The sequence below is a fragment of the Acinonyx jubatus genome, chromosome B3, assembly GCF_027475565.1.
Source record: "Acinonyx jubatus isolate Ajub_Pintada_27869175 chromosome B3, VMU_Ajub_asm_v1.0, whole genome shotgun sequence".
Lineage (NCBI taxonomy): Eukaryota > Metazoa > Chordata > Mammalia > Carnivora > Felidae > Acinonyx > Acinonyx jubatus.
The window spans coordinates 105,559,206-105,586,345 of record NC_069386.1 but is presented as its reverse complement, the minus strand read 5'-3'; the positions used below and the strand labels follow the sequence as shown (position 1 = coordinate 105,586,345).

At 35.1% G+C, this 27,140-nt stretch overlaps 1 protein-coding gene across 6 annotated transcripts in view; it reads right to left on the bottom strand.

The window, feature by feature from the left end:
• Positions 1–27,140, bottom strand: part of SLC38A6 (solute carrier family 38 member 6) — a 75,907-nt gene that overhangs the window by 40,096 nt on the left and 8,671 nt on the right. For all 6 annotated transcript variants that reach the window (XM_053224521.1, XM_027065862.2, XM_015071825.3 and 3 more), the window contains 3 exons: positions 18,492–18,544; positions 15,315–15,354; positions 4,292–4,370 (listed from right to left, as the gene is read on the bottom strand). In XM_053224521.1, coding sequence (XP_053080496.1) covers positions 4,292–4,370; positions 15,315–15,354; positions 18,492–18,544 — 172 coding nt within the window. The remainder of the gene's footprint in view (positions 1–4,291; positions 4,371–15,314; positions 15,355–18,491; positions 18,545–27,140) is intronic.

Sequence of the window (27,140 nt, the reverse complement as noted above, 5' to 3'; positions counted from 1 at the left end):
AGCACTAATGGACCCAAAGATGTGCTCTCTGCGTTTGCACACGCCTCTCAATTCCTGTATGCAGGAGGACCTAAGAGCACACATATTAAGAATACAAAATGACGGGGCACCTGCTTGGCTCAGTCGGTTAGGCGTCCGACTTCAGCTCAGGTCATGATCCCACAGTTCATAAGTTCAAGCCCCGTGTAGGGCTCTGTGCTGACAGCTCAGAGCCTGGAGCCTACTTCAGATTCTGTGTCTCCCTCTCTCTCTGTCCTTCCTCCACTCACACTGTTTCTCAAAAAAGGAATAAATGTCAAAAAAAAAAAAAAAAAGAATACAAAATGATATTGGGCATGTTCCTCTTCTAGTCACTCTTGAATTCAAGTGTCAAAATGGGAACATCAAAATACCCCTCATTGAGGAACACCTGGCCACCAAATTTCTGAAAACAGCAAAAAGCCCAGGGCTCTCTGCCTAAAACCACGCTCCTTCTGGGACCCAATATCAGACCCAGACCACTGCAGTGTCAGGAGAAAAAAGACCCAAAGGAGCACCAAAGCAGATTCCATCTGACAGTTCTGCTGTTCCTACTGTCATGAAGGTGGAGTTGTGCAGAGAGCATATTAATCTTTAGGACCAAAGACTCTTTTCTCTTGCGTAAGAATAAAGGAACACTTTAAGTCCTGAAGTTATACAACGTATTACAACTGTATCAGACAACAATTCACTCATGTCCAAAAGCCATGAGACTGCCCAAAGCACTTAACTGTGGGACTAAAGACAATGTCACCTCCTCCCAGCAGTCCCTCAGAATTACAGTTATGGTATGTTAGTGCAGACTAACACATGCCTCAGATACTGCCTCCTTTTTCTCAGAACGGTGCTTTCCTTTAAACTGTCCTCTTCACAGGACTGGATTTTAAATTCCTGATATAAAAAGAACTTTATTGGGGTGCCTGGGTGGCTCAGTCAATTCAGTGTCCAACTCTTGATCTCGGCTCAGGTCATGATTTCACGGTTCGTGAGATCGAGCCCCACAGCAGGCTCTGTGCTGATAGTCCAGGAATCTCTCTCCCTTCCTCTCTGGCCCTCCCCTGCTGGCGTAAGCTCTCTCTCTCAAAGTAAATAAATAACCAACAAACAAATAAAACTTTATTGCAAAATATAATTTCTCTATCCCTGGCTTGGCTACTGGTTAATCATTTCTTATTAAGGTACATTAATAAAGCCAATTGCAGATATAGTGCTTTTCTTTACCATTCAACCATAAGGCAATATAGTAATGCACAGTAAAGTTAGTTTAGATTTGATGTGCATGTCACAGTCAACTGAATTGTGTTTGGCGATGGATAGTTTCCAAAGAACAGAGGTGATTAAAACTTGCAAAATAAAACCCAGCCTGAGAAATACAAACCAGTAAAACATAATCTCCAAAAGCACCTATTAAATAAGCATCTTTTATAAATCAAAATTTTAGAAGAATATACTAACCGTAAATTTTTTCCTAAGGGGGAAAAAGAATTATCTAACCGAACCCCTGTTTTCCTACTGTAATCTAAATATACATTCCTTTAAGCCAAAAGAATTAGAGTAAAAAGTTTTATACTTCCTAAAAAACTTGTTTGATCTGTGGATTTAATCCTATATGATAAAAATGTTCCAAGTATGAAATATAGAGTTTAAATCCTTAGCTGTATTGCAAATGCTTTGGCATGCAGATGCTTTTTTCCATATTTTAATGAAAACCAGATTTATTTATAAGTTGCTTTAATTTCATTCTCGAATGGAATGGAACAAGAGTATCATATGTTCTGAATTAGGATCTTACTCACATCCCATATCAATTATGTAACTCAAATGCAAGACAACTTAATTGTGTCAATCATATTCCCCTGACAAGATCATTAAATGTTAACAGAGAGCTTCCAACTTTTAACAGCCATAGATTTTTAAAATATAAATTATTCTGTGAAAAATACCAATGCCTCATACAAGTTTGGGATTAAGTATTATAGTTTCTGACTTCTAACAGTAATTTTTGAAATCAGAATATTGTGAACATACGGTTTCTTTTTGATAACACCTTTTTAGAGGTTTATATTTCACAAAGGTACATCAAATCTCACAGAAAATAAGCACACCTGAAAGACCTTAACTGCAATTTATTGTCAAACCCTAAAATAAAAGTATATCAATATCATATTGACTCAGAAGAAATACTGCTATGTAACTTTTAAAATACACTGCCCTAGACAGTTGTTAATTACCATAACATGTGTTTCTTAATTATTTTACAGCATCAAGCTTTAAAGATTAATGATTTATCTATATTCTGACCAACTAATATAGTCTCTTATTAATGTTCTTCAAAATTCTGAAGTCCAAAGTAAGCAAATGTACATTTCATGTACAACAAGATGAGGCTGTCCAAGAGATGTGCAATTTTCCAAAACCGAGATGATACAAACTGGCCACAGTATTTTGAAGTATAGCTTTAAAAATCGATTTCTGACATATAAAAATACCATTGTAATCAATTTTCCACTAAGATGAATAAGATGGGAGTTTATTATTTTTTTTTTTTTTGGACAAACCAGAAAAAAATCCCAAGCAAATTGCAATTGATTTAAATTGAAGCTATGGTAAAAGTATCGCATTTACAGAAAGAAGACCTAAATTTTAGTGGCAGTTCTGTCTTATGCTACCTTAATTATTTCTGTAATTTTATATACATTTTTATCCCTTCTCTTTCCACAAAGACATATGACAATAAAAATTTAAACAGAAGTCACCAAATTCAGGAGCAAGAAGAAGGCAAAGCACATGTGACAACTATTAGGATTAACAGTTTATGCAACACATTCAAATTTGACTCTGACCTTCCTGGCAGAGCAAACAGGGCAAATTCACCTTTCATGTAGTTATTATTATTGAAATTTCTTTATTTTTAATTGCGGGTATATTTGACACACAACATTACGGAATTTCTTAATTCCCCTCATTTACACTATGCTATCAGCTTACAAAAAGCATTTGTATATACAATATCTTGTTTGATCATATCAACAACTTTCTTAAGAAGTTGTTCTTAAGAACACTGGTACCCCCATTAAGCCAGGTGAAGAAACCCAAACCACAGAATTAAGTCATATGGCCAAAAGAAGTAAAACTTCTTGAGGTCATTGAATGTCACATGGATAGAACATGTCTCCTTACTCTTAGTCTAACATTCCTGATTCTACTTCTCATGGCCTTGAGTTCTTAGCCCTAAACCTTAAAATAAACCTGTCACATAGAATTTTTTTGAGTAACAGAAGTTGTCCTCATTATTTTCACAGCGATGCAAAAGTGAATTTAACACAGCTATTTCTTATAGCAATTGTTCATCAAACTAAGAGCATAAAATGTAAAAGTAACTAGATAATGCTGTAGATGAGGCAGTTGTGAACACCAAATGTGATAATGAATGTGGAAACCCTATAAACTGTAAAGTACTACACAAAGGCACAATAGTTTCTGATGATGAAAAATCATGCAGGACTTCGATTTCTATTCAGATCTGAAGTACACCATACTTTCCTTATAAATATGTATTTGCAGTTGTCTAAGTAGAGTTTTTTCATGGAAGCCAAGTTGCAAAAGCTAAAAAGTTAATTTTGAAAACTTGCCTTTCAGTCCAGAACAAGTTCACATATTAGAGCACAACAGCCAAATAATTATATCAAAAAGTCTGATAGGTTTTTGTATTATGGTTTAGAAATTATGTGAAATAACTTGATGACATTTAAAAGAATTTATTCTGTCTTTTCGAGTTTATTCTTCACAAAGTTTCTTTTCCTGTGCAAGGAAAAACAGAATTGTTTTTTTCCCATAAAAAGAGATGAGTCAATAGTCTTTAGAACCCAGTATTTTTTAAATAAGGGAGAAAGGAAGTATAATGTGGTTTAGTATTGTTTATAGTATTGTTAAAAAACAGGAAATGAAATAATTAAATCCCTGCAAACCATTTATTTTTTCAAACCCTGCTTTAGAATAGAAATTCACAAGTGTGGCTGTAACTTTATCACTGTGGTTTGCTGAAAAGCGACAGTAGTATTAACCACTCCCCTCCTTTCTTTAAGACCTTTACGGGCAGGACTTTCCACTAACCCCCATTCCCCACCTCATTTTTTCATCAAAAGAAGAAATTTCTCCTTTTTTCTTCTCCAAGAAACAGTTCCTTCCTGTCTTTGCCTAATATGCCATATGATGAATAAATACTTATTGAATTAATAAATTAATGGACACAACGGGAAATATTTTTTCTTACCCAGTATGGCCTCCTGACAAAAATTCTGAAATAGCAGCAGGAAGCTCTGTTTTAATAATTACAAGATATGATGACATAGCTGCAAAAAAAAGATAAAAACAGTTTCTATTAGAATTCTATACTTCTTAACCATTTAAAGAATAATTTATACGGAAACACAGATGTCCATTAGGGCTTTGACAACATGTGGAAGATTAACTCATACTGCATTATCCCAAAGGTATATACACGCCAGGAATGGAGATAAATAACTGTGTAGAGAATAACTGGTAGCTCATTATAGATGCTTTGTTTACATTTCAAACCCAAGACAAACTATTTAGGTAAAAGGAAGGGTCTTAATTACAGGGAATTTATAAATGAAAAATTTTTTGATGTTTTGCACACGTTTGTATGTTATCAATCCTGTTCAAGGCATTAGAGGTTAGTTTAGCAACAACTGATACAGAAACAGGAGTTTGATAGGTACTAGAGAGAGACCCCCCCCACACCCAAAGAAGTCTCACTCCCTTCCTCTCCATTTCTTTGCTTCCCCCCAACACATTATTCACATGTTATTATAAAATAAAAATAAAGTGCATAATGAGTTACATTTTTAATTGTCCTCTAAAACTAATTAGAAAAGATTCAGTGGTAAGTGCTAAGCATATTAAATGGACAAAACTTACAACTTTTATTCCATTTTATTAACAGAGCTCATCTGTATTATGTAATCAAAACCTGAAGCTAGCATTATTTCTTACATTTGATCTGACAGGATCCAAGAAAGAAGTAGTTTTTAAAGCATTTTAATAATGATCCCATTTCTGATGCAGCTATAAAAAAAATCCTATAAACCTTCCATCATATATTAGGAAATATTTTAATATGGTTACAGAACATAGAACTCATTTATATGTAAATACTTGAGTTTAAGCTTACATGTTTAAGTACATAGAAACCCAGATGATTAGAGTCAGAACTTCAGTTTAACAGAGTAATAATCTCTCTTTCCCCCAGAGATTAAGTGTATATTAAAAAAGGGCCAACAAGAGTATGTCCAAGAAGAATAAAGAGTGTACTCTGTACGCACGTTAATTTTATTACTTATTTATATTTCAGGAAACATTTTACTTTCTCCTTGGACCTACAAAAACTAAGAACACAAATGAATGCCAAGTCTGAATGGTAAAAATCTGGTGAAAAATTGATTAAAAGGCTCAAATGTTTAAAAAGAAGAATGCATTTTTCTCAAACAACATGTGTAAACGTAGCTGAACTTCTCCACAATTATTACAGTACTATGTGACGACTGGAGAAAGAAAAAAAGGAAATATACTATTTTGTACATAAATTTATATGGAGATAGACAATAATTACATGCAAACACACATACACAATTTTTTTTAGTAAAGTAACGTACCCATGGCAAAATAAAATTTAGAACAGCCAAGTAAATACTCACCTCTCCTCAATGAAAATTCATTATGTATACACACATTTTCCAGTTTATGACTATTTATTTTCCCGCATTAGTATGGTTGTTGAAGTATAGCTTTTTGCCCAACAGAAGTACAGGACATTTCTTCAAACTCTTTTAGTTTTGGGGCATTGCAATTGATTGTATGTGAAAAGGTGTTCTGTATCATTCATTCAAAAGGAAAAATGCTATCAATTTGGCACAGAACAGAAGGAAGGTTTAGATTAACCTCCTTCACTCAAGGATTTGGGGTCTTGTTTATAATACTTTATCTATTCCAAAGAATCATACACATATGGTATGATGTTGAAAATCATGAGCTGAATTTTCTGCAACTGGCAAGCTGCTTAAATATATCTTGCAAGGAAAAAAAAAGAGACAAAAGTACCTTGAACACAAGGAATGCAGACTTCCTATACAATTGTAATTTATTATCCGCCCATCAGTCTTTCTTGCTTGGATTAATCCAACACCACGTGCGTTTCTAAAGTTTCAGACATTCATCTCTTTCAGTAATTTTCTATTATTTCTTTTAGATCTTTAGTTGTAAAAGCTTCAATGAATATGATATCATATTTCTTTCTAATACACAATCTGTCATTCTTCCCAGAATTTCTATTAGCCCCTGGCTAATCATTTGATCACTTTTATCCTCTATTGTAGCCTTAACTCTTTGGTTTTCAAATGGGAGTCCTATTTCATTACATTCCAGTCTGAAGAATCATGTATATTTCAAGAAACATGAACTCACCAAACATATGTTTCTCTCTCAAAAAGAGATCTCAGCATACAAGATATAATACAACATGTAAATACTGCTTCTTTCTTAGAGAATGCTGGTGTTTGTTTTAAGAGCTACAAAACCACAGAGCTCCTGATGAGGAAAAGCCCCCATGATTAAGCAAGGAAAACAAAGACACTATCCTTTTCACTGCCTTCATTATTTTTTCCTAACCACAAGTAAACTTCCATGCAAGGACTACCACCTTAACATATTATATATAATACAGAGAAGAAGCAAAACAGACTACCAAATATATATTAACTTAGGAAATACATCTTAATTAGATTCACATAAAAAGGACAACTAGCTCAATAAAAAAAAAAAGTTTTAAAGATATAATTATCAACAGGAGAGCTCATACATCCATTGTTTATAACCAAAAGGTTCACTAGATCAAACAGCTGCCTGCCACACCTTTTGTCTCATGTCTTCTATTAATGACATAAGGAAGTGCTTAAAGACCTATCTTAGAAACAGTTCATAAGCAAGAATTTGTAAATGATTTTTGCTGACATCCATACATAGCATAGACTCCTAATACAAGACATACCATGTTGTACTCTAAATTAATAGTTGTACCAGGGTCATCCATTTTAGCCATGGTTATAGTTAAGTGATTCTGGCCCCCACACTACCAAGCCAGAATTGGTGCTAAAAGACATACCTTGATGACAGGTATTCAAGCCATTACAAATCACTTAGTTTACCACATTAACTAAGTATTCTTTTCTCCTTCATTTTAAACATAACTAATAGAACTCATTCAGTGGAAACTGCCCTGGGAAGGAAATAAAAAAATCTGTCAACCCAATCAAAACACAGAAGTTGAAAGTATTCTTTGAAAACCATGCGGAGAACCAAGTGTTATATTAAGAAATGACTAAAATAGGGTAAAATCTGACTAGACAATAGCAAGTAGTAAGCTATTAATATTGGTTGCTCTAATCATAAAAGAGAAACACATGAGCTGGGAACATGGACATTGAAGGAAGAGATGCCAGAAATACAGAACAGGGGAAAGAGCCCTGTGAGAGAAGAACCATGAGAACAGTGAACACTTTTGGGTTTGGGATGCCTATACCATGTTGGGCAGTATTCTAAGTGATCTGCAAGTTATTTCCTCATTTAACCTTTACCACAAAGCTGTGAGGTATTTCTTTCACAGATAAAGATATGGAGGCACAAAGAAGTAACTTGCCCAAGGTGGTAATGGTATAAACAGCCAGTCTGGCTTGAGAAATTTGCACTATTAACTATTATGGAAAAGTGCAGGAGCAAAGTGAAGAAGAATCCACCACAGGAAAGAAAAAATAAGGGTAGTCTATGAAAAGGACCACTCCCTAGAATTATTTTTTCTTCCGTCATGAGCATTTCAGTTACAAATTGCTTATGAATGCTGGAGTTCAAAGAAATTAGTTAGAAGTTTTAAAAACACTTAGGTTGACTTTAAAAACACTTAGGTTGATACTTTGACACGTATTTTCAATGTAATTTATTTCAGCTTTGTAGCTGGTTTGGTAGAGTTATTAGTACAAGATTTCTCAGACAAGCTAAGGAGTTTCATGAGGGACCCTGTTGCATGATTCTATGATTCTAATGCATCTACAGCTATTATTGTAATTCACAGGAGAAAGTTTCCTATTCTCACATATTTGAGATATTAACATCAAACTGAAATGTAAAAAAAAAAAAAAAAATTAAAACAACAGACCAATCTCTCTTCCCAAAAACCCTGTATTCTTCTGGACTACTTTTCCCAGGACTCCTTAAAAAAAAAAAAAGAAAAAAAAGAAAGCCTCAACTGGAATCTAGGTCTAACAAATCATTAGTTTGTAAAAATAATTATCCTTTTTGTTAAACTCTTAAAATACACGTATGAAGATAAGATTACATACAGCTATTTTTAAAACAGAATTAGGTTTTCAGCACTTGGAGGAAGTTCAGCAACTTCTCAAAGGATTAGTCAGCCAGCCCTAAACAGATGTACTATGGGAGGAAATAATAAGTTTGCCTTTCCGTCTGAGAGATTCAATTTTACTTCAAACATGTTTTTAGTCATGGATAGCAACTGGTTTATTCTATTCAACATGTCTTATTAACCCAGTATTCCTCCTAAATGTCCAAATGCCACTGAAAGGCTATCCTCACTCAAAACAGTACACAATACAATCTCTTTTTCTAAAATCCTGAAAAATGTCATTTCCTTAATTTGTACACAAATGGAAATCAAAATACATGGAGGAAATTTTCTCCCATAACCCTAAGAAAATGTATATCATTATCATTTATCAAGATCTCAAATTTGAACACAATGGGACCAGAATATTTACTATTCTAAAATCCTCTAACTGAACTTCAGTGAGTCATGGGTATAAATGGCATAATGAATACATACACTGAATACATAATGAATACAAAGATATTGTAGGAGCAATATAACAGGACAGATGGTAGGTACCCTTGTGGTGAGCATAGAATAATATATAAAAATGTTGGGGCGCCTGGGTGGCTCAGTCGGTTAAGCGTCCGACTTCAGCTCAAGTCACGATCTCGCAGTCCGTGAATTCAAGCCCCGTGTCGGGCTCTGGGCTGATGGCTCAGAGCCTGGAGCCTGCTTCCCATTCTGTGTCTCCCTCTCTCTCTGCCCCTTCCCCGTTCATGCTCTGCCTCTGTCTCAAAAATAAATAAAACGTTAAAAAAAATTAAAAAAATCAAATAAAAAAATAAAAATGTCAAATCACTTAAAGTTGTACACCTGAAACTAATGTAACATTATGCATCCACTATACCACTATCCACTCAAATAATTTTTAAAAAATCATTACTAAGAAATATATTACTTTCAAAACCTTTTTAAAGTGACATGTTGCCAGTAAATTTTGTCAAAGTATGTATTTATGAAAAAAAAACTCCTTCCAAATTTCCTATATCCTTCCTATTCTAAGGCAGTGCTTTCCAGAATTTCTGGACATACTGTTCAGGTTCAAAAAAGCTGTAGTATGTCCACAGATGAGCTGACCAGCAGATGGCGTTGAAACAGCACGTCCAATCCCAGTCTCCCAGGGGACAATACAAACTAGTACATCTAAAATGAGTTCATCATCCTACAAAAACAAAAATACAGGCAGAAAATAAAAATAAATAGCTTCTAATTTATCTAACATTAAATCATGAATTTTACAAATACTGAGACTTTGAAATTTTTATAGATCTCAACTGAAAACGATCTTATTTATACCTTTCTGACGATGAGATTTAGAAATTGTCCTGTTTGAGTACAAACAAGGGCTGTGGGGTTTCTTCTAAAACAGATTGTCAAACTGAGGTGTTAATCAAGACTGCTGGTCTTGTAGGTTTGTAGGGCCTGTGCCAGACTGGAAAATCTGGATCATTCTAGCACTTTCAGGAAGTTTCAGTAAGACTACTTAATGTTTAGGTTCTCCTTTCACAGTATGTAGCAGTGATTCAATCTTTAATCTCCTTTAAGGAATTGGGGCTTTAAAGAACTAAATAAAGAATATGCTAGCCATAGTGGTCCTTCTTATTTTATAAAGAGCAAAGTAAGGATTTAACGTACTCCTTGGAGCCACTTACCTTTCCACACTTTGAGAGGACTGAAATACAAAACCAGAAAAAACATCAACTAACTTCACTTTATCATGCACTTCTAGGAGTCCACAGGACTTTCTCTGGCTTGACTAAAAATGACTTGGTGTTTACTGTTTGATTTCTAGCAATATTTAGCCTACTAAGTGGTCTATATTGAGAGTTCAAATGAATGTGAAACTACTTACTTTGGTTTTTAGGAAAAGAATCTCATAATGCAAAAATGCTAGAAGGACTATGTGGAAATTACCTACATTTATTTGCCACTACAGTTCTTACTCCTTTTTTTACTAGTAGCCCACCAAATTCAAACCCTAAGCCAGAGTTCTCTTGCCGGTACTAGCATTAAATATTAAAACTTCCAGATGTCTCTTTACCGACTTTGTGTCCCAGCAGCAATGACTCTGAGTGAATGTCACTCCAGCTCCTGACGAAATGGCCAGCCGGGGGCTATTGCTGGGGCCTGTTTCAGGCCCTGAATTCATTAGTGTTGGGAGGAGATAAGGAATTGCCTCGAAGTAGTATTTTACTGGAGGGCTTTCCATATTCCAAAGGCAAAGGTTTCCAAAAGCTTAGAACAAGAGTGCTATATTTAGTGAGTCACATTTTTTTCTAAACCTTAGAAATTATTCAAAGACACTATATTTTTCCAATCAATTTGTTAGACTACATCAGTGCCCTGTGACTAATACTTGGTGCCTCATTGGTCCTGGGGGAAAGAAGGTTTTCTGACAGTAAATTCTTTCCTAAAGGAGCTATATCCTCACTTATAATATTCCATAGTCCCTCTTGCCAGTTGATCAATTCTCTTCCTCCTAAAGAAGCACCAAGCCAGGCCGCTGGCTTTTCCTTCTCTCCCTCCTCTTACTCCTTCCTTTTTTCCCATAATAAATATTACTTATGAAATGTCTATTATATGCTAGATACTAAGAACACAAATGAATGAGCAAATTACTTGGATTTATGTAATAAAGAGATGTAGGGGATACGCTGGGTCTTTACTGACACATCCATGTAACAAATATTGATCAAGAACAATTCATAATCGGGCTCTGCGTTGACAGTTCAGAGCCTGGAGCCTGATTCAGATTCTCTGTCTCCCTCTCTCTGCTCCTCCCCAACTCATGCTCTCTCTTTCTCAAAAATAAATGTTAAAAAAAATTTTTTTTAAAAAAAGGGCAATTCATGATCATTTTGACTTTAAAGATCTCCCTCTTCCATATTTCTCATAGATTCATCAGGGGCACAGAATCCTAAGAAAACTGAAAAATGTTTAAATGTTACAAAGACTAGAAGAGTTAAGAAGCATTAATCTAAAATATGATTACCAGGGCGCCTGGGTGGCTCAGTCAGTAAGCGCTGGACTTTGGCTCAGGTAATGAACTCAGGGTTTGTGAGTTCAAGCCCCGCATCAGACTCTGTGCTGAAAGCTTGGAGCCTGCTTCGGATTCTGTGTCTCCCTCTCTCTCTCTGCCCCTCCCCTGCTCATGCTCTGTCTCTGTCTCTCAAAAATAAATAAATGTTTAAAAGTAAAAGTAAAAGTAAAATAAAATAAAAGTAAAGTAAAATAAAATAAAATAAAATATGATTACCTCAAAATAACAGATTTCAAAATATTTTAATTCTATTTTATATAAATAAGATCTAACTCTCAATACTTTCAGCCTTTTAATTTTTATATAATTCTAATCTACAAATCATTCTCTGGGCTTTCAAATTTCTATCATTAATGTAGTATATAAAATGGTCTCTTTAAGGCAAAATCTTAGGCTTTTAAGTAGAACTTTTAAAATTCAACAAATATTATTGGGTTTCTCTACTAGAAATTAGGTCAAGTTAGGAAAACAAATGAAAACACATAGTTCTTATCCCCAAGGAGTTTTAAAAATCCTCAACATTTAGTATTTTCACAGATTTTCAAACACTTACTATATCACAGCAGAAAGAATAAAGTCTTTAGCAGTAGAGAGAGTGAAGTTGAGTCCCAGCTTTATTAAAGGGTAAATGTAAGCAAGTTATTTATTCTCTCTACACACTGACCTCTTCCTCTGTAAAATGAGGATAACATCATCTCCCTTGAAGAGTTGCTGTAAGTACAACTAAAATGTGTAGTAGAATGTCTGATCTAGAGAGGATCTATTATAGTCATTTTTCAGTTCTAAATAATCAATACAAAAACTCAGCCATTTATACCAATAATTATCATCCTATCTTTCAGAAAATGCTACTGGAACCAAATTACATGCAGATGGGCATGTAAGAAGTACAAAAATTCTATCTGTGATGCTATATACTTCATATCATCTTATAAATATCCAACATATTTCTAATTGACAAAGAGAAAGGCAAAATCCAGTTTGAGGAAATAACATTAAATAAGTCATATGCACAACATAGTAAAGAACCTCCCGGATAAGTATGCTGGGCTTCTCAAGCATACAGAATCTAGTAAGTACTCGTTTAGGACTTCCACAGAACCAACTTGCATCAATCAAAAACATACACCTGGGTGGCTCAGTCAGTTAAGCATCTGACTCTTGGTTTTGGCTCAAATCACGATCTCTCTGTTTAGTTGGTGGGTTTGAGCCATGCGTTGCACTCAGGCTGACAGTACAGAGCCTGCTTGGGATTCTTGCTCTCTTTCCCCTGGTCTCCCCAGCTCAGGCAAGCGCACATGCGCTCGCGTGCGTTCTATCTCAAAATAATGTTAAAAAAAAAATACAACTTAAAAAAAAAAAACACGAAAAAACTACTTCTTAAGACCAGAGTTCCTAGACTTTAACCCCAGAGGCTCAGCAGCTGCCCTGACAGGTAGTTGAAAAACCAAGACTCCCTTTTTCTGATAACAACATCCACGAAAGCTTTTAGAGCAATAGTTGCAGATTTGTTAGAGACACCTAAGAAAAGACCAAGTCATCTTTTGAACCAAGTATAACCCTCCTACTGAACTTACCTGTAATAAAAATATTTCAATATTCTGAAGGAGTTAACATGCCCTCCCAAAGTGTGGAATTTGAATTTTGGAGTAAGAAGGGACCTTAATAAGCTCCTAGTTTCCCATCCTATTCCCATAGCAATTTAAGAAGAAACTGAAGCCAAGAGAGTGAGTGAGCCAGAGCACAGAATCCAAGGCCCCTGACTTCCAACCCAGTGATCTGCTCACAAGAGCAAGCTTCGACTTCTATTATAACAAAGGAATGATTTATGCATATCTGGCTAAGACAACAGAAAACAGTTCTAGAAATATGTTTCAGTTATTACTTAGTGGGCTTTCAATAAATAAACTTTTAGCCAAGGTGAAGAAAATCATTAGGATATTATTCTAAAAACTAAAGCAGCATTATCCGCTTTGCTGAATTTGAGGGACATCAAAAATTGCTGTGACTGCCTCTCACTTTTTTCTAAAAAAGGTTATAATATAAAGCAAGTAAGCAAATCAACATACTTAGAGTTGAGAAAATTAATGATTTATCTGTTACCAGATGCAAGAATCCTTTCTAGGAGATTCTTTTTCTAGAACATTTTTCTTTTAATTTCTTGTTCAGCTTTTCAAATATTTAAAGCTAATGAGTAGTTCAGCTCACCATTCCTTTTTCTCTTTTTCTTGATAAATATATATAGAATATTAAAAAGTATTTGGACATAGCTCATACAAATAATATTCAGCTCTGTTCAGTTCAGCAAAGGTCTATCATGCCCCAGGTATTGTGCTAGGTTCTAGGAATACAAAAAGAAATGAGAGATAGTCCTTGCCCTAGGAGATTATAATATAGTAAGGGAGGGATGCCTGAGTGACTCAGTTGGTTAAGCATCTGACTGCAGCTCAGGGCATGATCTTGAGGTTCATGAGTTCGAGCCCCATGTTGGGCTCTGTGCTGACAGCTCCGAGAGTGGAGCCTGTTTCGGATTCTGTGTCTCCCTCTCTCTCTGTTCCTCCCCTGCTCACACTGTCTCCCTCTCTCTCAAAAAATATGTATATATACATACACACACACACACACACACACATATATAGTAAGGGAGAAAAGCATACACAGAAATAACTTCATATCTAATAACAAGTGCTAAAATATATCATGTACAATAATAGTTAGATGCAAGATTAGAGAACAAGGAAAGGATCAAAATGAAGGATACCAAGAATATAACAGCAGGCATTTTGGCAGGGTCACAAATTTAGATCCAAATTCCTGGATTGAAAATTCTACATAAAATGCAAACAATAGTTCGACCTAATCTAAACAAAATGTGATGGTTCTTAGTAATCAGACAGAATAATGAGGGACAGAAAATATTCCATTTTGGATTGAAATGTTTAATACATTTAGTCAGTAACTGTCTATAATTAACAGTAACTTTCATTTCTACATGGTTCTCAATACTGGGATTTTTTTTCTTTAAGTTTATTTATTTTGAGAGAGAGAGACAGTGTGAGTGGGGGAGGGTCAGAAAGAGAGAGGGACAGAGAGAATCCCAAGCAGGCTCCAAGCTGTCAGGGCAGAGCCTGACACAAGGCTTGAACTCCCAAACCGTGATGTCATGACCTAAGCCAAAACCAAGAGTCAGATACTTAACCAATTGAGCCAGCCAGGCACCCCAATTATTGGGGTCTTTTTTAATGAAAACAAGATACAAGGTAAATGTGAGAATGGTTCTTATTTGTTTCAGGTTTGTTTGTTTTTTAAACTACCTTGTCATTTTAAATTTCTTGGTTGTAAGACGATATTGCTTGTCTACCCCGGATTGTTCACAGCCCAAGAAACATCACTCCCTCTGAAGCAGTATCTGCCAATGGGGTAATTAGGACAAAAGTAGAGGGGAAATAGTTTAGAATCATCGGAAGAGTTTTCCAAATTGTGTCTTACAACTATCGCAACTAACAGAAAGTCAATGCTTTAGAGGTGTGCTGCAGACCCAATAACAAGAATTTAAATTAAGGGTTTACCTGAAACTAAATTTAGAAGCTATTGTCCCCTAAGGCCTGCAAATAAAAAGGATCTAAAAGAGAGAGAGAGAGAGAGAGAGAGAAATGAGGACAACACTGAGGGTTTCTGAAGATACCTTTGTCTGCAGAGATTCAGGCTCCCAGCTAGACCCATAGTCGGGCAATAACCAAAACGAAGAAATCATTTCCAACGCATTTATGCACAAGCAGTTCACTTTCAGTTGCTTACCTCCAATATTCTGAATTATGATGGTGCCTGCTACCACCATCTATGAAAGAACAAATATATTCAGAAGATGAAAGAAATAATAGAAAAGGATCAGTATTTTATTAAAATCCAACAACTATTACTAAAAAAAACAGATGTAGAGATTGAGTGAAGAGAAACCAAAAAGAATACATTTTGTCAGCCATTTGTAATACATAAAACGAATTATCATCACATAAAAAGCCTTTCTTTAATAGTTCCACGGTTACTATAAAGAATGCTTTTGAAAATTTTCTTGGCAGTCATTTTCAAACAGTTAAAAGTGTTAAAGAGCTAGTAATTGGTGGTTATCAAAGTACCAAAAAAATTGAAATTAAATCTATCTGGTCTCCTTCTCCCCTTTTCACTGCTTTAGTAGGTAGAACGTGACATTGCTTTAAGAGGTAGACTGCGACAGCTTGAGGTGTGCTGGGCCGATGCTGTTTTGCATAAAAGGAAATGATTTAGTCTTCTGAGTGTGCCGGCTTGGCATACACCAAGGCCTGGGACATCCTGTCCCAGAAAAAGTCTAGAGCAGAAAACTCTAGAGCCCACACATCCCAGACCTGAAATTTTAAGCAAACTATTTCAAACTCACTAATATAGAGCGGGCTCAGTGTAAGACAACAGAAGGTTGTGAAGACCACAGTCTATCGGAGAACTCCTCCCCTTTCAAAATGGGGCAACTACTACTCAGCTCTGGCCAGTTGTTGGCATGTGAGAAAGTGAATCCGATGTAGCTAGATCTTCTCCATTCCCTTAATTTTTCAAGGAAAGTCAGAAACTGAATTCTTTCAAAATTTCATAACTCTTAGTTGGCAATTAGTTAAACATAAAAAAAATTTAAGCCAAACAAAATATGCCTAAGGACTAAGTTCAGCTTGTAGGGCTTGATGACTTGTGATTCTGATGAGATTCCTGGGGAACTCTAGACATTTTATCTATTGTTAGTAATCAGATGTACTCAGAGCAAATGATGAAACATTCTGCTTCCACTTGGGCCTTTCAATCACATGAATTTTGGTGGATCTGTACCCCCAATGTATGCTCAGAGTGGACTAGCTATGTAGGATAACTCAGTTCATGGACTGGGAGCAGATCACCTTTCAGACTCACCTCTACTAGAAATTCCAACAGTGGCACAGCATTTGCCTATCCTGGAAACCCTAGAGGACTTGGGGTTCACAGAGCAGGATTAATGAGAGGTGTCTTTGAAGATGTAGTAGTTGCCACTCTAACATGTCCACAAGAAAGTTTGTGTATCAACCCATTTAAAAATTACAAAACCTCACAGTTATTTGTGAAAAGGCTATTTTGAACTTTTGCACACTATTTCTCATATGCAATTTGTATCTATTGTCAGTCATACACGAAATTTGGATTTCTACTAATATATTTCAAAAAAAGAATATCAACTTATTCATGATTATGTTTCCATTTTTGGCTGCATTTAAGCACTTAAGATCTAGAAAGTCAGTATGTCTGTCTACCTATGTAGGTCTTCATAGCCTACTAGTATACCAGTATAGTGCATGGCGGATGGTATTGACCTGATAAATATTTGTTTGGTGAGCATATAAATGGATTTATAGACAATTTTGAAAATCTTTCTTAAAAAGTCCAAAAAACTTAAAAATATTTAATTCTCAGAGCAATGTTATCTTATGTCATATCCATATCTGTATCATATCTGGAAAGAAGGAAATAGGAAAGTTTGAACCCAATTGTGGAGGTGGAGAGGAAATATAAAAAAAGCAAACAAACAACAACTCCTCATTTAGAGAATCTTCTATGTACCTGCCTACTAAGGAGTGAGTGCATACATAATGATAATGCAACTATCTAGAGTTTTAGGAAAAGGGGACTCCCAATAGTCCATGCTTTTTTAGACTCTGCTGCTATTCAAGGAATGCAGGAAATACTAGAGTGAAATAACAGTGATAATGCTTAGAGTCATATTTATAGATCATATTAAATTAATAAGAGTTTTCTTATATAAATAACATTTTCTTCTCGCTTGGTTAAAGTGGATGCAGGAAACTGACCATGACTATACCAAACATCCCGACCTTTAGGAAAGAGAAACTGGTACTAGGATGATTAACAAAACCCTTTACGTGAAAGTAACATACTCTTCATTTTGTTCAAGTTGCAGGTTGTTAAGACGCGGTCCAAACTATGAGGCTACATAGCATGATTTAGATATTCCCTTTTGTATGTTAAGAACAAAGTTAATGTGAATGTAAATCCAGGGTTGTTTCCCCTGTTACATAGCTAGATCTTTTTCCTCCCATTTTCACTTCTTAGAAGTGGGTTTGGCCATCTACAGATACTGTATCCTTTAAGATTACAAACAAAATAAACAAACAAAAAACATAAACAACAGATTGGCAATGGAAAGAAAAAGTCCTATTTGCAACCCACATGAAAATGGGTTTTCGAAGTACGATAGATCTTCAGAAATAAAGTACTACAGAACTAACAAAAATATTTAACTCCTGATTATCTGTGGAAGAAGACATTGTTTTCTCTACCTCTCAGTTTAGTTTAATATGCCTATCACAAGTCAATGCCCAATTAATATTGCTGTTATTTCTATTCTGAGGAAGAAGAGCAGTTGATTTAGAGTCTGAAGTTCTACAACGTAATACTAGCTTTAAGTAACTGTGGACAAATAGGCCCCTTCATTTCTCTGGGCCTTAATTTCCTCACCTATAAAAGAGGGAATAGCTATATAATCTTTTCGCATTGTTCAGCTTATAAATGATATAATCTAATGATTAGTTTTATAGTCATGCTATAATCTTAATTCTATGCTTCTTTTTTTCCCCTATGTTTATGAAGATTAGTTAATGTTGCCAAAATTAATTTAAAAAAACTTAAAACAGGTCATTGTTACAATTTTAAAATTATTCACATCACCCCTCTCCTTCATTAGGGTGAAAAATAGATTTAAGTGTTAAATTTATTGATTCCAGAAGCACATAGAAAGAGAGATTCCTTCTCTCTCTCTTCCTGTTCCCACCATTCTGTCTTCCTTCATTTCCTTTCATTCCCCTGAATTTCTTTCTCTTGGATATATTTGTCTCTTTTAATTAGAAATGGAAGGGAAAAAATGCCTGTATAGATTTTGGAGACAGTAAAGAAAAAAAAAATTACCTTTCCAGGTAATCCAAATGCAAAGAGTCCAAGATCTTCATAAGATGTCACAGCTGTGAAGAGACATTATAATTTTTTACTTTTACACAAAACTATTTGTGTGCCAAGTTTTAAAGGGAAGGAAGGAAGCTATTCCACTACTACCTTATAGCTACTGGATGGTCACACTAAATTTAAAGCAGAAGTAACCACTTCTGAGGGACTTTTGACAACTTACAGTCTCTAAGGATGGAGTCTTCTTAAAATAAGTAGAACTTAGCAAATCCCAAGGTTATCTGACCACCTCCCAGGCTGCATTAGTTCAAACACACTAATTACTCAAGAAGAACACCACTTCTCTGAGGGGCACCTGGGTGACTTTGTGGGTTAAGCGTCTGACTTCGGCTCAGGTCATGATCTCGCAGTTTGGGATTCGAGCCCCATGTTGGGCTCTGTGCTGTCAGCGCAGAGCCTGCTTTGGATCCTCTGTCTCCTTCTCTCTCTGCTCCATCCCTGCTTTTTTTCTCTCTCTCAAAAATAAACATTAAAAAAAGAGAAGAACCTCTCTTTTCCCTACACACTATTTGCATACTACACTAACCAAGAGTAGGTTTTCATTGGCAATCATTTATGAAAACTGCATATGTAAATAAGGTTAGATAAAGTATGAAAGTTCTATCATACTTTCCGAGACCTTCAACTTTTTCTTACCCATCATTAGTAGGGCATACACTTTCTCTTTTCATCATAAAAGGGTATAAAGGGTATAAAATTACATTTTCAGTCCACACGTTCAAGAAATGTGGTCACAGAAAAGATGAAAATTAAACGGCTCAAAAAAGAACCAAATTTGTCCTTAGCCTATATAGTTTCATGTTCTAACTAATGACACCACCAGTAAAAATAAGAGAAGTAAAAACATTTGTGTAATCCTATAGTTTGAAAAGTGCTTAATTCTATAATGCTTACACTAAAAAGAAGCAGACTGGCAGATAGTTAAGTCTTGGTACAGCAACATCTCCTATTGAGTCAAAGACATGGTTCAGCATTTTTTTTTTTTTTTTGAAGTATATTTACTTTGAGAGAGACAACATGAGCTGGGGAGGCACAGAGAAAGAGGGAGAGAGGATCCTAGACAGGCTCCACACTGTCAGCGCAGAGCCTCACAAGGGGCTTGATCTCACAAACCGTGAGATTATGACCCGAGCTATAATCAAGAGTCAGACTTAACCAAATGAGGCACCCAGGTGCCCGGGCTCATCATTTCTTAAACCAAGTTTTAATATATTCTCTCAAGACACACACAAGTCTTCTTTCGATTGTCACTAACAAAACGTTCCGCTGTACTTTTATACACAAAGACCACCAGGTGTGTAAGGTTAAGTGTTTTAAAAACCATATATGACTTTTACATGTTATGACTACAAAATCAGAAAGAAAATAAAAGTGTTGAAAAAATAAGTTGTACTGATTAAGAACAAAAACTTAAACATTTTTAATTGCAAAATTAAAATTTTTAATTTTAATCTATTATTAGAGTTGATCAAAGAATTTAGAAACTTTTTAGATGTCACAGCTGTTTTTTTTTACATCTATTTTCAGACTGCTAAACACAGTGAACAAAGAATTTAGTTTTGAACTTGGGATATATAATGTGTATAAGTAGGAACTTTTATGCTTTAACAATGAAAGACTTCTACAATAATCTCACATGGGTAGATTTTGGATATATGTTAGAACATAAAAATTAAAAAGCAGAGTTACAAAACTAAGAACTGGAAAATTTTCCTCCTATGTGAAATGCCAAAATTCTTTTTTCCATATAAACATATTCTAAAGGGTATCGCATCACAAAAATTAATAATTATTTTTATCAATAAATCTTTACTAGTTTGTTTTAATTTTCCTAAACAAATTATTAAAATATTTATACTGTTATATAGGGTTATTCCTTAACTTTAACATTCCAAAGTCTAGGTGTATATATATTAAACCAGAAAAACTATCTAAATGTTAGCTTCTATCTAATTTGACATTGAGAAGGTAATTTGGTTCAATATTATGTGTATGTAAACCAAGTCTCCAGAAGGGCTCTGATCTCTCACTGAAGCATGAGATTAAAGGAACATCGTTGTTCAATTTTAGCACCCTTCTTTTATGTTATAGTTAAAATTATCCGTTCTTTCTTAAGAAAAACTTCCCTTCTAAGAATTTAAAGCAAAGAGGGTTTTCAGAGTCACAAATGGGAATATATTGAATAATTTGCTTTTAGAATGACCTATGTAGAGTTTCTCGGTCAATGAGCAAGTTACCAAGATGATACTGATCGAAAAGTTTAAGGTTTGTTTCACTTTTGAACAGCGGAAAACAAGTATAGGTTGCATATTTAGTAAACATGAAAAGCAAGTAACTTTCCCATAAGCAAAAATTGTAACACTGTAAGACTCCAAAAAGAATTTGTATTTTAATTACCTAAATAAATTAAACACTTATTCTTAATTTTTATATTACAACACAACCTTTATTATTACAGAAAATATAATCAAACTAATAGCTCAATAAAGATAAATGTAATCGCAACCTCTGACAGTAGTGACATACATTTTAGCAATCTCAAACTTGCTCTCTGTTACTTTCTAGTTTTACAAAAATATGTCTAAATACAGCAAACTCCCAAATTCAGAGTGAAAAACACTGAGACGTCTAAATGGAAACTGCGTACAATGTTCAAATCCTCACTCTATCTTTCAGATCAGCATGTCTGGCTAGCCATTCGGTTTTGTCACTGTCATCATACTTCTTTTATGTTGCAAAAATTAGAAGCATTTTCCCATGTCTAAGACATCACGGATATGAATAATGGCTTCTGGCTTAACATTGAGGCTTTACTAAAATATGTACACAGTCAGCCAAGTGCTTTATCTCTACATATTCTCTTTTTGATGGTTTTCTGGATCATCTCAACTGATAAACCAAAACAACTCTAGTGAAATATTCTTAAAGTTCTGTTCTGACATTTGGGCAGTTAAGATGCTGGTTACAGTGTAAACTGGTGTGACTTTTGGAATGCAGTTTGAACAATGGACCTTTAAAATATAACATTGGACCCCTTGGAGTTTTTGCATCTTAGGAAATAACCCTAAAATAAGACAAAACATTATATGCAAGGTTTACACTGAAAAAAAAAATGACCTAAATGTTCAACGATGGTAAGTGGTTAAATTATAGTTAAGTATACCTGATAGAGTAATATGTAGCCATTAAAAACTATGTTTATAACATGAAAAATCTCAATATTGACTGAAACAATTGGATGAGGATATGATCTATAAAGTAAAAAACATAACAAGAAGGCAATGAATTATAAACTGGTAACAATGATTGTGTAGTCTTCTTTATCTTACTGTTTTGGGTAGGAATTCAAATATTCTACAATGACTGTAATGGAGTGGTGGAATTTTAAAAACCATACCCCCCACCCCCCTGAATAGTTTCATTTTCTCCACTAAATATCTGATAAGGTTTATTTAAGCTGCAACTTTTAATTTCTCTGGTGTTTAGTAATTTAATTATTACCATTTGGTCTACAAATAAGGTACATTTTTCTGCTCTTTCATATGATCGATGTTTTAATATCTTATTTATAAAGTGAAAATGTTTTAAGAGATATCAAAATAAGATGTGGTAATGACCAGTCACATTAGTAGCATATTCTACAAAATAGGAATAACATTAATTATGAAAATTATAAAATTAATTCAGTCTTTTACAGGAAACTATATAAGCAGTACTTGGCCCAATCCTCCTTAAGTAAATAACTGAAAGCAGTCATTAGCAATCTATTTTAGGAAATTATTTTTTGATATTAAAGAAATCAATGCTATGTTTTGAGGAGGCAGAAAGGCTGTAAATCTTAACAAGTAAATTGGGGGAAAATTTCTTCTTTAATGTACCATCAAGGCACACTTTAGTGCTATTTTGGCTAGACCAAGAGTTTGGCCTCCACACGAATCATTTGGAAAGCTGCTTCCCATAAAGTCATGGAATATTTCCAGCTAGTTACTCCAGTGTTCTGTCTGCTTTGCATTTTTTCCTCAATGAAATAGGACAATTAATAAACTCTGGTTACAGTACAAAGCCCAAGTTTCAGCAGCAGCAATATTATCTTTGGATCTGGATTGAGGGACATGAGTTATTCAAATACAGTTCAACTTTCAGAAACTTGGCCATTTGCAATGCACTTATTATTTTGAAATTCTTTTCTTTCTTGTGCTTTCCATCATTTTCCTCTTGCCTTTTTCTCCCTAATAGTGTTGTGCAGGTCATTCATTTACTGAGTGTCTACTATGCAACTGTATCACTAGTTCTTTTTTTTTTTTTTTTAAGTTTATTTATCTTTGAAAGAGAGAGAGATAGAATGAGGGAGGGCATGGGTGCACCAGGGAGTGGGGGAGGGGCAGAGAGAAGGAGAAAGAGAGCCTCCCAAGCAGGCTCTGCACTGTCAATGCAGAGCCCAATGCGGGGCTCCATCTCATGAACCTTGAGATTATGACCTGAGCTGAAATCAAGAGTTGGCAGCTTAACCAACTGAGCCACCTAGGTACCCCTGTATCACTACTTCCGATCTTTTTCAATATGTAATTAAATGTCAATTTACCCACTAAATGTGGCATGATTTCAGAGAACTCAATGCAGAAAAAGCAAACAGAATGTTAGAATACTAGAAACATTCTCCTTTCAAATGGCACAGAGGTTCTGATATTGCATGTGTAGAGAAAGTTCTAGGGCCCCAATATACTGCTTGGCCCTGCTGTGAACAACATTAACAGTCTTATCCTATAAGTGCTATTCATTAGTTTTCAACTTCTAGACTTATCTTACAGATAAAGCATGAATGCCTTACATGTGATTACAAAACAGAAAGGAAATACTATCAACCTTGACAATACAAAGGTGTAGCAGGGAAATATGGAAAGTATGAAATAGGAGATGACAGGTGAGAGAAAGGACACCGCGCTAATATATAACATGGCAGAGAGTCAAGGGACATGATCTAAACTCCATGGAACAAAAATAAAAATTTAAATGTATTGTTCAGAGTTACAAAATAATCAGTGCACCATAGGTGAGGTATAATACCTACAGGAATTTCATTTCAGATAGTAAAAGGGAGCCTTTAGAATTTTTTTTTCAAGGAAGGTGTTGCAATGGACAGTTGTAAGAATCGTTGCTCTAAAGGGTTTAAGAAAAAAAATGGGGAGCACAAAGGAGACATTTACCCCTCATTTATATCCTCATCATTGCTAAGAATTAAAATCCTCATAAAAGCACTATAACCTTACTTTAGGAAGAGGAAGTTAGGAGACTGTTCTCTTTCCCAGTGGGCTCTAGGAGGGACCAAAATTCTCTTTGGAGGCAATAAGAAGTGAATCCCAGGATCTTCCTGGACTCTTTTCAACCACCTCAGTTGCTTCTTACTGGCTCAGCAAAAACTCCAAATTCCTTAGGGTGTGACACTTGTCTATCTGTTCTCTTTTGTACCTCATGCACAAGTAATAGTAAACTATTTTTGGTATCTTGAATAAAATATGTAGTATGTACCTTTGTATATGAAATATTCTCTCTTGCCTTGTCTCCTAGTCAAATTTCAGTTCAGTCCTTCAGGAATATTTAGTGACCCTCAACACCCAACCCAGACAAGACAAATCACTCCCTCCTCTGAGCTCTTACTGTATCTAGTCCATATTTATTTATTTTTCTTATTTTGAGAGAAAACAAGCATGAGCAGAGTAGGGGGCAGAGGGGGAGGGGAGAGAACATTAGAGAGGGAGAGGGAGAGGGAGAGAGAGGGGGTGGAAAGAAAGGGAGAGAGAGGGAGGGAGAGGGAGAGAGAGAGAATGAATGAATCTTAAGCAGGTTCCACACTCAGTATGAGGCCCCATGCAGGGCTCAATCCCAATGACCCTGGGATCATAACCTGAGCCGAAATCAAGAGTTGGTTGCTCTGATGAATAAGCCATTGTGTTGTTCAAGGGTCAAATGTTCTTCAAAGTCCACCTATCCAAAACTGAACTCATTTTTACTTTGAATCAATGCCTCCTGCTGTGTTCTTACCTCCATTTAAGGACACTATCATTATCCAGTGGCTCATAACAGAAATCTGGGAGATATCCTTAGACATCTCCTTCTCTCTTACTATTCACATTCAGACATCAACTTCTCTTGATTTTAACTCCCTTAATCTCCACAATTTCCTAATCCATTTCTTTCTTTTATTTCTCTTGTTAATACTTTGTTTCAATATTCTGGTATTTGATTCCTAGACTTTTGTGACAACCAGGCTTGACTGCTGACCTACTCAGGTGCTGTTAGTGTAAATTAGAGCCATACAGACAAATGAGAAAGGGATTCTTTTAAGGGGAAAAAGAAGAAAAAGAAAAAGAGAAAGAAAAAGAAAAAGAGAAAGAAAAATTAAAAGAAAAAGAGAAAGAGAGAAAGAGGAAGAAAAAGAAAAAGAAAGAGAAAAAGAAAAAGAAAAAGAAAAAGAAAAAGAAAAAGAAAAAGAAAAAGAAAAAGAAAAAGGGTTTCCATCATGTTTATAATCCTGAAGGCAAGCATAGCCTGGAAAGCTGACAGTGCCTTTGTGAAAAAAACTACTCCAATCTGGAGGTAGCTCTTAGATCAGCTGCTCAGTTGTCCTGAGAATTCCCTTTACTTCTCTTCTGTGCTAAATTCCCTATTTCTTTGATAGTACATAAGTTTGGTAAACGGCAAACTCCGTTGCTAATTAAGTACAAGTGCACAGGAGATAATTTTGAGTCTTTGCATGTATGAAAATGTTATTATTCTACCCTTGCACTTAAATGATAGTTTTGCTGGGTATAGAATTCTATACTGAAATAATTTCCTTTCAAATTTTGAAGGTATTGTTTTATAGTCTTCTTATTTATAGTGTCTCCTGCAAAGCTATTTGCTATTACAGTCTTGATTCATTGTATGGAAATTTGTTTGTTTCTCCTCTCTGAAAGCTTTTAGGATATTTTCTGGGTTTCTGATTTTTCACAACGATGTGTGTTGGTATGAATTATTTTACAAGTATTATAATGGATACTTTCAATCTATGAGCTAATTTCCTTCAGTTAAACAAACTTTCCTTGTATTATTCTGTTGATATTTTTCTACCATTATATTTTTTCTTTTCTCTCTTTATGGAATTCCACTTATTTGCATGTTGAACCTCTGGGACTGATCCTCTATTTTCCTATCTTTTCTCTCCCATTTTCAAGTTCCTTGTCTTCCTCTCATCCCCCTGCCTAAAGAATTTCCTTAGCTCTTTCAACTCAAATAATAAATTACTTTTAAATTTAATTTTTAATTTCTAGGACTCTTGTATTTTCTATTATACCCTTTAAATAACTCCCTGTCCTTGTTTCAAGAATGCATTATCTCCTTTTAGTTCTTTAGAGCTATCAAATATAGTATTTTTAAATTCTCATCTGGTCTCTGTATTATCTGTTTCCTCTTTTCCTCTGGGTTTGTTACTTAATTTTTTTAAATAAACTTTATTTTTAAGAACAGTTTTAAGTTCACAGCAAAACTGAGCAGAAAGTATGGGGAGTTCCCACACCCCCCCTAACCCCAGACATGCCCAACCTCCACCACCATCAACATTCCCCACTAGAGTGGTACATTTGTTACAACTGATGAATCTACACTGACACGTCATTACCCAAAGTCCATAGAGTTTACTTTTGGTGTTGTACATTCTATGGGTTTTGACAAGTAAATAATGACATGTATCCTTTACTATAGTGTAATACGATAGTTTCACTGCCCCCAACATTCCCTGTGCTCTACCTATTCATTTCTCTTTCTCTTCTAGCCCCTGGCAACTACTGGACTTTTCACTGTCTCCATAGTTCTATCTTTTCTAGAATATCATATCATTGGCCATTTTTTAAAAACTAGGCTCCACACTCAACATGGGGCTTGAACTCATAAGCTCAAGATCAAGAGTTGCATGGTCTACCAACTGAGCCAGCCAGGTGTTCCAAGAATGTCAAATAGAGGGAATTGTATAGGATGTAGCCTTTTCAGATTGGCTACTTTCACTTAGCAGTATGCATCAAAGGTTCCTCCATATCTTTTCATTGCCTGACAGTTCATTCCTTTTTAGCACTGAATAACATTTCATTGAATGGACCACACAATCCATTCATGTACTGAAGGACAACTGGTTACTTCTAAGTTCTGGCTATTATGAATAAAACTGCTATAAACATCATGTGCAGGTTTTTGTGTCAACATAAGTTTTCAATTCATTTAGGTATATACCAAGTGGTACAATTACTGGATCAAATGGTAGCCTCTACACCTTTTCATCATGGTCTTCATATGTTGTGTCAATATTTTACCTTCAAATGTATAGAATGGATACTTCCTCACATTTGGAGCTTCCATTTGGAGTATGAAGGGAAAAAATGAGTTCACCATAACTCTAAGACTTTTGGCCTAAGCAACTAGAAAGAAGATGCTATCATCTACTTAGATGAGAAAACAGTGGAAGGTATAGATTGGCATTTGCAAAAACAGACAGTTTGGTCAATTTGAGACATATAGTAGTATCCAAGTGGAGATGTCATGGAGGCAGTTGTATAGGAGACTGAAATT